Raw genomic sequence first — 13,245 nt, forward strand, 5'->3', positions numbered from 1 at the left:
GTAAACATAAGGAAGAAAAAAAGAAGGAACAAGAGAAGAAAGAGAAACGAAAGCCTTCTCGGAAGAGGTACAAGGGCGATGCACTGATCATCGAAGCGAACGATACGATACGTCTTACGCCGCTCTTCTCAAGAAAGTGAGAGAGGACCCAAAATTGAAGGATCTGAGAGAGAACGTCGTTAAAACGAGACGCACTCATAAGAGCGAGCCGATCTTCGAACCGAAAAAGTATCCTTCCGTCAAGAGCTCGACCTACCGCGAGCTCGTTGCTAAATCCTTGAGCAGCGAAGCGAACGTGAGAGCTCAGTCGCAGGAAGCCGTAGTCGAATGCAAGGGTCCAGACGAGAGAATGACCATAGACGAACTGATCGAACAGTGCAAACTGGACGTACCGCCGACTATCCGGATTTGGAAATCGTATGGAAGCACTCAAACGGCAGCAATTTGAATAGCAGTGATAGCTGCTAAAAAACTGGCGGAGACCGGCAAGATAAAAGTCAGATAGTCGGTGTGCTCGCTGAGAGTCGCTCCGCGGGTTACCAAGCAGATGGAGCAATGCTTCAGGTGCTTGAACTTCGGACATCAGGCGAGGAACTACAAGGGCCCGAACAGGTCTGCACTGTGTAGAAAAAGCGGAGGAAAGGGGCACGTTGTTAGAGATTGCATGAAGCTGTGGAGAGAAGTAGACGCTAACCCTTGGGGAAATGCTTACTTCCCGGATAGATGGAAGACCCAGAAGCTGGTGTTGCTGTCAAAACCAGGGAAACCACCAGGAGATCAAGCATTGTATCGGCCTATATGCCTGCTGGATACTCTTAGTAAGCTCCTGAAAAGGGTCATCCTCAACAGGCTGACGACCTACGCTGAAAGTGAGAACGGACTATCGCAGAGGCAGTTCGAGTTCCGCAAAGGGATATCGACGATGGACGCCATCCAAACAGTCATCGCGAGCGCTGAGAACGCATCGAAGCAAAAGAGAAGGGGTAATCGCTACTGCGCCGTGGTAACGATAGGCGTGAAGAACGCGTTCAACAGTGATAGCTGGGGGGCTATCGCCGTAGCGCTGCACAGAATGCGGGTTCCTTGTACTGCACATTCGTGGTCGATTAGGGTCACGGCGGGACTACCTCAAGGCTCCATACTCGGCCCAACGCTCTAGAATATAATGTATAATGGAGTGTTGACAATGGAACTGCCCAGGGGAGTTGAGATCGTCGTCTTTGAAGATGATGTTGTCCTGATGATAACCGGCGAGACCCTTGAGGAGATGGAGATTTTGACGGAAGAGACAATAGGCAATGTAGAAACCTGGATGGCTGACGTCAAATTGCAGCTTACTCACCACAAGACAGATGTAGTTCTGGTCAGTATCCGTAAAAAATCCAGCGAGTCGAGATCAGCGTCATGGGGAAATCTATCCCATCGATGCGTGCGCTAGTGCGGAATCGCTGAATGGATCTCAGCACCTACTGGCTGGGCCGTTGAGTAGGCTAGATCCACCGCCGGGGAATATACCGAGTAGACCGCGTCGAATAGCCAGCAGTGGGTCGTTGGGGCGCCAGTGAACCCGGAATCGCTGAATGGATCTCAGCACCTACTGGCTGGGCCGTTGAGTAGGCTAGATCCATCGCCGGGGAGCTAAATGGCTCACGGAAACGAACATCGCTATCGGGAGCAATCTGCCGCCTGGGAATTCACGGCAGGGTAGATTGGCCACCGTGGACTACTGGACAGAAACGTGACAAAAAAGAAAGCTAAATTGTTCACGAAACAAACGCCGGTAACGAAAGGAAATCCGTTGTCGGCTAACTCTCAGTCGGAGTAGGTTAATATCTGAGTTGATTTCGACAAAGCTAGGAGCTAAATGGCTCAAGGAAGCAGGTATCGGTGTCGGGAGAAATTCCTCCGTCGGGGAACTATCGGTCGGATTAGGGTGAGTTCACCGTTGGGCACTGTCCAAGTAGATTGTGATAAGGCCGGGAGCTGAATAACTCACGGAAACATGAGCTAAATGGCTCAAGGAATCATCACCTAACCGGCTCACTGGAACGAGGGCTAATGGCGAGGTAATAGATGGAGATAAAAAGAGAAGAATCGAAAGTTAAATCACAGCTCATAGGTCGACCCATTCCATGAATCAAGTGAGACTCCCAGATAGAAGAAAAAGGCACGAACGTGAGTCTCACACAGTGCCAATACACTATAGGCCAGGCTTTTGAAGCTTTTTAATCCTTACTATAAAAAACAGACGCCGGCAGACTGTAAGTAGGGGAGTTTTGCCAGGATATGGTGGGGTTTTGATTGAGCTCTGCTAAAACTTATAAAAAAGCCATAACGCCGAAAGCAGCTCCGACAAAGCGAGTCCGTGCCGCTTCTGCTAAGATCCTAAGATTCCAATAATTTAAGATCTTAGCAATAAAAGCTCTCAAGTCTAACCGGAGTGCCAACCGGCACATTAGGATCGACACCATTAACATCCTGATCATGGCATACTGGCCATGGCGAACGACAACGGACAGGACACGGATCACGAATTGGACGGCGACTTTGGACTGACAGGCGTGCTGTTCTACTTCCCGAGTAAGGAAGGATGACACCGACTTGAAATGGAGACTAGGCTAACAGCACGGTTACGTGCTTGGCGGAGGAGCTCCAAGTGGACGCGAGAAACAATGTCCATAAGGACATTAAGGAGATGGTCATTACAATTCGGATGGCGCTATTGTCTGTCATGAAGGAGTATGGCACAGTAATGCGGAGGGTTGATGTATCTGAGCGAGAATTGGCATCGACTAAGGCTACTATCCTCCTAGCCCCTCCTAAACAGGGTAATTAGAAGCAGATTGGAGTGGAGAACACGCCAGTTCCCATAACTCCAAAGAGGATAAGATCCTCGCCAGGAGAAGAAAGACCAGGCGGGCCAAAGTGGCAGATACTCGAGGACGCTGTGGTTGCCGAAGGAAAGGACGCCATCCGACGTTAGAAAGCTGGAGTACCGGTTTACGTAAGAAGGAGAAACGCGGGAAACAGTAAAAAAGAACGAGGAGCGACAAAGGGAGCAGAAGAGGAAAGGAAAACGCTCGGCTCGTCAGAAGGCGCCAAAGGAAGAAAAGCCAATGACGCGACGACGTATGGAGCGCTGCTCAAGAAGGTCAGAGAGGACCCGGAGCTGAAATACTTGAGGAAAAACGTGGTAAGAGTCAGGCGTACCCAAAAAGGTAAAATGCTCCTGGAGCTGAAGAAGAATTCCACGACTTGCAGCTCGGCATTGCAGGAGACTATTACCAAATCAATAGGTGAAAAGGCAGATGTTAAAACCTTAAACCCGGAGATGGTGATCGTGATGAAATAACGACGGAAGACGAGCTGAGAGGTACAATGAAGCAGCAGTGCAATGTACATGACAATCCGGTTAAGGAAGGAATACGGAGGAACTCAGACAGCGTTAATTAGTTTACCGGTAACCGCTGCAGACAAGACAGTGGAGGTAGGCAAAGTTACGGTTGGATGGTTGAGATGCCCAGTGAGAGCCGCCCCACGAGTAAATAAACAAGCAGAGAAATGCTTCAAGTATTCGGGCTTTGGACATTTAGCAGGGGCTTGCAAAGGGATGTGCTGGAAATACGGGGAGACGGGCCATCTTGAGAGAAGCCGAAGTGCTTGCTTTGCATCCCAGCGGCCGGAAACGACCATCAAACGGGTGGCTTTGAATGCTCCGCCTACAAGAAGGCGACTGCAGACCAACGGTAATGGAGATAACTCATCAATCACTGTGACACCGCACAGCAACTGTTGTGGCAGTCTACAACAGAAACTATGTGCAAATGTCGCATTGATCGCAGAGCCTTTTCAAGTCCCCCCATGATAACAGTAACTAGGTGGCGGATAGATCAGGAACGGCTGTGATACAAGTTATGGGTAGATTCCCCATTCGAGAAGTGGTAGAACGCTCATATGAGGTCTTCGTGATCGCCAAAATCAACGGCATCTTCGTAGGGCAGTTCAGCACTACGTTAACGTTAACTGCTCCCGGTAGTCATTGGTGATGACTTCAACGCCTGGGCTGTGCAATTGTGCAGTATAGTAACCAACACAAGAGGCTGTATCCTACAGAGAGCTCTAGCAAAGTTAGACGTACGATTGTGCAATGAAGATTCTAATAGCACATTTCGAAGAGACGGGAGGGAGTCTATAATCGACGTCACATTCTGTAGTCCTTCATTAACGGCGAACATGGATTGGAGAGTATGCGAAACGTATACGCATAGTGGCCACCAGACGATCCGCTACCGTATCGATCACCGGAACCCTGATGCAGTACGGAGAGGAATGACCGGTGAAAGAAAGTGGAAGACGAAAGCCCTCCACAAAGACCTCTTCGTTGAGGCACTTCAGCCGAAAGACGGGACCGATACACGTATGCGGCTGACCTAAAAAGAAGGATTGTGGCGGCTGTGCCGAGAGGTAGACGCCAATCCCTGGGGCGACCCGTATAGAGTCCGAAGCACGATCCAATTATCTGGCCACCAACACGGTACGGCGAAGAAGAAGGAACAAACACGGACGATCGACAAGTAACTAATGACGAGCTCACAGAAGCATCGAAGCGCCTGAAATCAAAGAAAGGCCCCGGTCCGGATGGAATATCAAACGTGGTGCTGAAAACTGCGATCCTAGCATATCCGGGCATGTTCAGAATGGTGCTGCAGAAGTGTCTAAATGAAGGCAACTTCCCCGAAATGTGGAAGGTCCAGAAGTGTCGGACAGTGATTTTTTTTAAATCTTTTTACGATCTTTTTAACTTAGAATAACAATATTTGGAATATTTACGACGCATTTCTCGTTCCATATTTGCCGCTGTAATGGAATAAATAAACAACAGCGACGCCTAATGTGGCTACGCCCCATCGCTTCATGTCCAGTGCTGTCCGACATCGCTCCGCTCCGTCGGACTTAAACTTATTTAAGCCCCTATATTTGAGTAATCCGGGCAAACGAGTGGATAATTGGTTTGTTTGCGAGAGGCCGCTGCTTCCGACGGCCTCTCACAAGCAACGCAATTTACATTTTGAGAAATTATTTCTGTATACATATTGATATTACAAGCAGAATGGTTTTATGTAGTAATTGTAATTTCTAAAGAAAACTCTTCCACATTATATTTTCTAGGGACAAACATAGCTAAAAGTTATACAACCACGTTGGACTTCATCTGATTGCAGTAAACATCGTAAATAGAACTAGTGGGAATTTATATTATATTTCGGGAATGATTAATCAGTTGAATAAATTTGCTACAATAGCAGTAATCCTTAATTGCTTAGGTATTAAATTAACAACTTTACGGAGTCGTTCATTCGGAGCATATTCATTTCTCTGTGCGGCTCTTCCTCCAACAAAGAACACTTTCGCCTACACACTAACAGCTTTCTATTCCAAACGAAGATCGTCAATCATCCTCCATGTTCTCAAATGTGGTTCTCCAACAAGCTTTGAAAACCGGTTATGCCACGACTCGACATGGTTTGTTTTTCTTGGCAGGTCATTTGCTGCATTAGAATATAGAGACCAAAAAGATGTGGGTACATAGACAGACACCACTGCGGAGACTAACTAGCTAACGATGCTTTTAATCTAATGACATTCAGCCCAATGGTACGTACGATCTAATGACCCGTTCGGCCTAATGACCAGTTCAGCCTAATAACCCGTTCGGCCTAATGACCCATTCGGCCGAATGGCATTCGGCCAAATGACCTATTCGGCCTAATTATATTCGGCATTATGACCCATTCGGTCTAATGGCGTTCGGCCTTGCAGCATTCGGCCTAACGGCTTTCGGCCTGATGACCCGACACCGTTCAAATCATGTCAGCTTTGCAACGAAGCTAGCGAGAGGAGCAACGACCAGCAAAGTAGCAGTACACGGCCTCGGGTCGTCAGGGCACCGATGAACCGGAAGGTACACTCCAACTGGAATCGCCGGACCAACCATGGCAGTTGACAAGTCAGTCTGAAGAAGAGAGATAAAGTAGACCACCGGGCGCGACCGGAGTAGGCTAGATCCACCGCCGGGGACTAGACTGAGCGCACGCATCGTCGACGGTAGGTCGTCGGGGCATCTGAGAACCGGAAGTCATCCTCCCCGCGGAATCACAGGACTGACCTCGACACCTAATCGACCAGCTTCGAAATAACGGTTTCGAGAGAAATTTCAATATCGGGAAATTTCCCTGTCGGAGTAGACTAGGTCCACCGTCGGGGACTACGCCGAGTAGCACCGAACGCGACAAACCACCAGTATAGGGTCGTCGAGGCACCAGTGAACCGGAAGCCACCCTCCAACCGGAATCGCTGGATCGACCACGGCATCCAACCGGTCAACGTAGAGTGGAGCGCATGTCGAATATCATACCGTGCAGGACCGATATGGCGGTTATGAGACCAGTGAACTAGCACGACCAGCTTGACCTGGAATCAAGCGAAATGCATTAGCACCTATCCCCACGAAGTAATCATTTCAAATGGAATCCGGGGGATCAGGCAAATTTCCGACTCCTTGGTGGAGTTTAGAGGAGTAGGGTTCAGAGTTATTTTCTCTGTTCAGAGTCCTTCACACTGGCACACGATGGACGAAATCGGTAGTATGGTCTAACTACTGAACGTGTACTGGGTCGGCGTAAAAGCTTTACCACCAAGTAAAAAAACGCACACACACATACCAGCTTAAGCTCGCCTGACGGTTTGTTTGTTAGAAAGGCGCATCTCACTCCATTCATACCTTCTGGAGAAAACGGGAGGTTTCCTTCAAGTGATTGAGGTTGGCAATCCACTCCTTCATCCAGTCTTCCAATCGTAAGGTGCCCTGATGCTGTCCCTCCCACTTCATGAGATGTCAAACAGTTCATTTAATTTAATTATAGATATGAAAATAAGTAATGAAAGTAATAAATATTATGTGTATGATTAAATGGACATCATGGATATTATATGAATATAGAGACCATAATGTTGAAAATGTACTGCATGCAACAAATTTGGTTGAAAATAATACCTAGAAAAATAAAAACAATACGATGCACGTAACCAATTATTACGTGTATAAAGTTTTATTCAGACGAAATGTCAATTAGATTGAATGCGTACAATGAATAAGGCGTATAATAAATAGAGAATATAATAGATAATACATACAATGAATATAAAATTTGATACTGGAATAAACCGCCCATAAGTAAAGCTGATCAAACCGTTTTTTAAGAAATTTGTAGAAATTTTTTGTTGAAGAATTTTTTAGAGAAATTACTCTTCATCGCTACGAAAGTCGTTTTGTAGTTTTTACGAAAAACTCGTAATAAAAATAAAAGTGTTTTAATAGAACTACATATCATATGCACGAAAAATTCGTATATTATATGAAAATTATCTGTACGAAACTAATTCGTAGCGATTTTCAAATATATTCTATTAGTGTGGATAAAAACATAAATTTAGTGAGTGGTTTTAACTGGGATCGGTTTCGATCAATTTAGTGAAGCGCATTTTCAGTCAAAAGATCTAAGCTAAGCATAACCTAACATAAAACTTCTTTCATCCCTAAAAAAGTGCACCCATTCTCATGCTCCTAAATCATTCGACCCAAAACGAAAAATCGAGAACAACGTATTTACTCGACGGCACCATACCAAAATAGACGATGGTGACGAAAGCTTTGAAACGGTCTCATCAACAACCTAAGCGAATAATGATCTGTCACGTTAGAACAACAAATCAATCCAGACATATAGCTGATTGAACCTAAACCGGTAGCGAGTGAAGGTGGGGGTGCACACAGGAAAATTCGTTTGGTTACAAAGGAGATGGAACCGATCCTGTATGTATGTGCACACAATTTTTCCTTCATTTCCGGTCTCGAAGGCAGCAACGATTCCCGGCAGCAACAATACCGGCAGGAAGAGAAATAGAACACTTACAGCGTGTTGAGCGCCGGGAGCCTCTCGAAGACATTCATATTCAGCACGGGAAATCTATTGCCAGTCAAATCCCTGTAAATGAAATGTGAAAAGAAAAGAACCCGGAATGAGGTATTGCAAATTGAATGAACTAGATAACTATATAACTTCAATCGCTAGCTAGAGGCAAACAAACATTTGAATTACTCTGTTTGACGTGGGAATGGAAGACAACATTCTTCAACAGCGGCGGAATGTGAAATGGGGGGGGGGTGATAATGGAATGCTTATACGAGTGAATGATAAGGTGGAATGTAGAGTCGTGATATCATATCAGTCTTTGCGGGGGATGGACACGGGAAATTCGATTAGGTGCATGTGTTCCCGTTATGGTTCCATGTCGTTAGGTTATGAGCTTGTTTTTGTGTGGGACTTCAATTCAATAGAAAATTAGTTACATAGTCCTGAAAGTTATCGAATCGAGAAAATAGTTGGTCAAATTAAATGGTTATATATGAAACATGCGACGTGAACATGTGCCACTGTATCACCGTTTTTCTGTGTAAATGTAATACAAGAGTACAAAAAAAAACGGTACCGAGGGATTATCACCATAATTTGCTTCCTTTTAAATTCGATTTACTAGACAAACGGTCCCAGCGCTGTTGAAGAGTTGAGTCTATCCACGTGAACGAAGCGATAAAATTGGAAAATCACTTTCCATAAGGGAACACAAATGTATCGAAACCACTTACAGCAACGTGACGTTCTCCATTGGCAGCGAGGTTGGCAGCGTGGTGAGGCCTTTGTAGTCACACAGAACTTCGGTTGCTCTGCACTTGCACGAATTGTTGAAGTCGTTCCAAGCTTTTCAAACAATTGAAAAATAGAAGAAAAATTACAAAATCGTTACAAACATCTGCACGGAGGACAGTAATAAATAAAATAAATAGCATTCAACTATGCAGGCAATAATATTGACACGCACTTTCCACCCTTCCATCAATTTATTAATAAACGGATGTATCGGGATAACAGAAAACATATCCGTAATAATCCAGCTTACCACATGACGTAAAGGGCAGATGGTCGTTCAAGGCGGCCGGTCGCTTGCGGAAAAAGTGATCCCAAAAAGATGAATCCACTTCGTCATCTGCGGAAGACAGTTCGAAAAAATAAAATCATTGTAGTACTAAGGTCTTTCAGGCACGTATAAGCATAGTAAAAGTCAATGAATGGCACCTGTCGTGCCTATTAATTTAGCGAAGCAGATGGATAGTTTTTAGATTGGCTTTTACCCTGCCGACAGCATTAGATAACTGTCGAAAAGCATCACCATAAATAAACGAAAATGGATCAGAGAATTTGCAGGTATGAGGTCAGTGGAATTTTTTTCTTATTCTGCCCAATCCTAACACAACTCTCCAAACTTTGCGTCATACTGCAGCCATTCCGGAAAATCGTTCTGTTGCTAACAACGTCACTCACCGCAATCCCGTTCGTCGGATCCGTCATCGCAATCGGCAGTCCCGTCGCAGTTTCGCCTCTGCTCGATGCAATGCAGCGTACTGTTGCACCGAAAGAAACCATCTTCGCAGCGATGATGCATTTGCAACAGTTTTTCCTCGGTAAACAGCACGGTCATCGCCACGCTGCCTCCAGCGGTCTCACCGGCGCCGCCGGCAGCATCTCCACTGCTATGGTGGTCCGTTTCCGGCAGGACCATAGCGTGCAGGGAATGTGCTGAAAGTAGAAACCAAAAGCCACGAGGACTTTGCGTCAGTGATCGATTTGAAATTCAATTGATCCTTCTAGTTGACAGGGTCAGAAATGAAAAGTGCACTTCAAGTGATTGCGGACTGTGAATTATTGGTCCATGCAGCTGCGGGGGCTTATCGAGAGATTCACTCACTTCGCACCCCACAAATGACGTGCCGTGGAAAATCACGCCAAAAGTGAACCTCTTGTTGCTCCAACATCTATCCGTTTGTCGGTCGAACCCAAACAACCGTAAATTGGTCAAAATGCTGTGTACTATGCAAGCACTGAACATATACAACTGGTGCAACTTGACCGATTCCGATTGGTAAACTAGTGTCGGTAGTAAACAAACGGTTTATCGCTTACTTTAAACGCCGGCAAAGTCGCGGGAATAGTTGAACACTTGCGCACACAGATTAGTGCGGGGTTGGTCAGCTTGGGTGATGGGTGGGAATTATAAACACACATGGATGAGTAAATATTTGAACATTGGAGTAGATTTTCGCATTGAAAGCATGGGTGTTGAAAATGCAAACACTGAACGGACCGTGTGGGTCTGTTTGGGATGCTGATGATCTGATTTTTGTGTAAAATATTGCGAATAGCATCGGAGAGTGCAGTTGATTAATATTCTTAAACGATTACGAAAAATTGTTCATGAAAGAAAATAGCTCCTTCCTGTCCTTCCTTCCTTTCTAATGCAATTTAAAGGTATCTGCATTCGTTTGAAATTTGTTTACTCAGCGGACCGGATCTGTCGTATTAGATACAATCCAAGATGACAAGTCCTTTCCTCGTTTCTTGCTAGAATCTGCGATATTTTTTTCAAACGAGTGTTTTGCTGGTGGAATTTGTCACTCCGAAGAATCACAGATGAAAAAGTTGCAACGGGAAAATCTCACCTGTCTCAGTTTCCGCGTACTAGCATCGACGTGTTGAGTGCCAATCATAAGTCAAAATCATTTTTCTTTGATGTTGTAGCTTGGATCTAGAATAATGATTACAGCGAACCAACTTCAAATGGTATCAAAGCGCACGAAAATAAATTTAAACTCGGTTTAGTAGTGGAATGAAACTTTCCTACATCGTTAAATTTATTTGTGCTTTAATTTTAGGTTCTAATACAACTTGGGTTCGAATTTGGCAACAAGCGTAAAATTTTGGTTCTAAGACGGACCCGTGCCAGAATTCAAAAAAAAAATTAATTTGTCGATGGCGACTCCAGGGCAGGGCCGGCGGATTATGTGTACCCACTCGAAAATTTGAAACAAATTAGAACTTGAGTGAGATTAACCGCTATAGGGCAAATTGGGGAGAGATGCCGCACATTTTTAAAAATCGATCCTGCATCAAAGCAAACCATTCAATATTCAAATTTTTATCAATTGTGACAAGTTTCTAAAATACTGTGAAATGGTTTTTGTCATGAAAAAGAATTCTTCGAATTTTCACGAACATTTTTTAAAAAATTGTCATTACGGGAGAGATGCCGCACCGTGGTCACAAACTGAAAAATGGTGAGCAAAAGAATTTTTTAGCTCTCGTTGATGTTTTTTTGTGATTAGGTGTACATCTGAGTTTCTTGAAGTTTGTTTATATCTATGAATCGGCTAGCACCTACACTTTTCTTAAGGGGTACCACCATTTCTAGAAACATTTTTTCATTCAACATTTTAAAAATATTTTTCCTTCCCGACTTTGTGAAACGGTAAAGTTGGAGTAACTTAATTAAGGGTACTATTTATCTATATGATAGTACGTGCGATATATATCTATGTGTTAGTAGAAGCAGTTTTTGGCTGTTTCTCCCAACAATGAATTTATATGACTTAGGTTTCTTCTCTTAGGTTATAGTTCATTATTGTCACAGCTGCACTAAGCAGTGTCAAAAACCGAGCGAAAAATCTTTTGTGGTGCTGATTTTTGCACCATCTTAAATTGAATCTTTTTCATCGAAATTTCAACGTAAATAATTTTAAAGTGTTAAGAAGTAACTAAAATGTTACTACCGATCAGCGTTTTGCGTTTGCTTCATTGGATTTTTTTTCTTCGAAAAATTGGGTGGGACACCATACAATTACGCATGCGTACAAGATTGCGTACAAGTTTTACATATAAAAACTGCGAGTCAGATTAGCTTTGTCAAATGGAAGTAAATAAGTCTTTCAGTTACTTATTCTTATTCTAAAATACCAATTAACAAATAAATATTAACCAAAAAATAAATATAACGCATTAAAGTTTAAATTGCCTTTAATTATTTAAATTGTTTGAAGTGTCCCAACCTATACAACACTTTTTTTGGCCATTTAGACGTCATGTAGAGAATTGATCCTGAGTCTTATTTAAAACTGCAAGTGAATATCTTCCATTCGCAGACATTAAGCCACATAATATATCTACAAAATAGTGTACTACAAGCTAAAAGATATTGTCATGGAAACAAGATATCAGCCTCTAAAGAAACCCGTCTCAACCTAGACTACATTCCCTTATCTGAAACTTTAAAGAAGAAACTGAAGTAACTAATAATTAGATACATATCGCCCGTTTGAATATATAGATAAATAGACTCATAAACTCATATGTTAGGTCCGTTAGTTTGTGGATATAACTTATTAAGAACCTATACCTAACGCAGATGCTCATTTAATGACACTCCGGTGTGAAAAAAATACTTTTTAGCTATGGATCCTCCGCCATCATGTGCGGCATCTCACCCGCAATTTTAATGCGGCATCTATCCCAATTGTAGGGGAGATGACTGTGCTCCTGATCAGAATGCCTTCCAAAAGGTCCCATTTATTCAACAGATACATGATTTACCAAAAAAACGAACAATTAAAATAAACGAAATTTTAATGCGGTACTGCAAAATTTTCGACGCTCCGTGATGCAACTGGACGCACATAATCATTAATAAAATTTTCGTGAGTTAATAATGAGGATTATTTTACATCTCCAGTGCTGTAATTCTTCGAAATACAATCTCACAATATCATACTACCGTATAAAATTGACCCCATATACGAGATATAGAGAGTGCGGCATCTCTCCTGACGCGGCATCTCTCCCGAAATTACCCTACAATTAAAGTTTCTTCAAACATGGGATAAAAATTAGGATTTGCTTAAAATTTGAAATTATTTTCTATATCAGCCGTGCTGAACCTTTTTCGTACCACGGACTCTTTAGAAATCAGCCTGGGTTGCCGCGGACCCCCACGGATAAACATCGATTTTGTATGCTATCAGTATGTTATTTTCAGTTTGTTAGGAAACAAGACTTGAAATTTCAATAAGCACTCGGAAAATATATTTTTCTTCGCGGACCCCCAGCAACGACTTCACGGCCCCCTAGAGGTCCGCGAACCCCAGGTTGAGAATCGCTGTTCTACATCAATATTAAGGGGCATATATTTTACATACTAAGAAAAATATATTTTGTCTACACTGAGAAATAAAAATATGCAGAGTTAGCACATGGAAAAAAATTGTTCCCAAAGTCGTGAATAAAGTGCCATGCATTTTGG

At 43.5% G+C, this 13,245-nt stretch overlaps 1 protein-coding gene across 3 annotated transcripts in view; it reads right to left on the bottom strand.

The window, feature by feature from the left end:
* LOC131684773 (relaxin receptor 2-like) overlaps positions 1-13,245 on the bottom strand; it is a 230,600-nt gene that overhangs the window by 101,116 nt on the left and 116,239 nt on the right. For all 3 annotated transcript variants that reach the window (XM_058967912.1, XM_058967913.1, XM_058967914.1), the window contains 4 exons: positions 9,441-9,695; positions 9,019-9,105; positions 8,708-8,819; positions 7,974-8,045 (listed from right to left, as the gene is read on the bottom strand). In XM_058967912.1, the coding sequence (XP_058823895.1) occupies positions 7,974-8,045; positions 8,708-8,819; positions 9,019-9,105; positions 9,441-9,695 (526 nt within the window). The remainder of the gene's footprint in view (positions 1-7,973; positions 8,046-8,707; positions 8,820-9,018; positions 9,106-9,440; positions 9,696-13,245) is intronic.

The sequence above is a fragment of the Topomyia yanbarensis genome, chromosome 2 (genome assembly GCF_030247195.1).
Source record: "Topomyia yanbarensis strain Yona2022 chromosome 2, ASM3024719v1, whole genome shotgun sequence".
Lineage (NCBI taxonomy): Eukaryota > Metazoa > Arthropoda > Insecta > Diptera > Culicidae > Topomyia > Topomyia yanbarensis.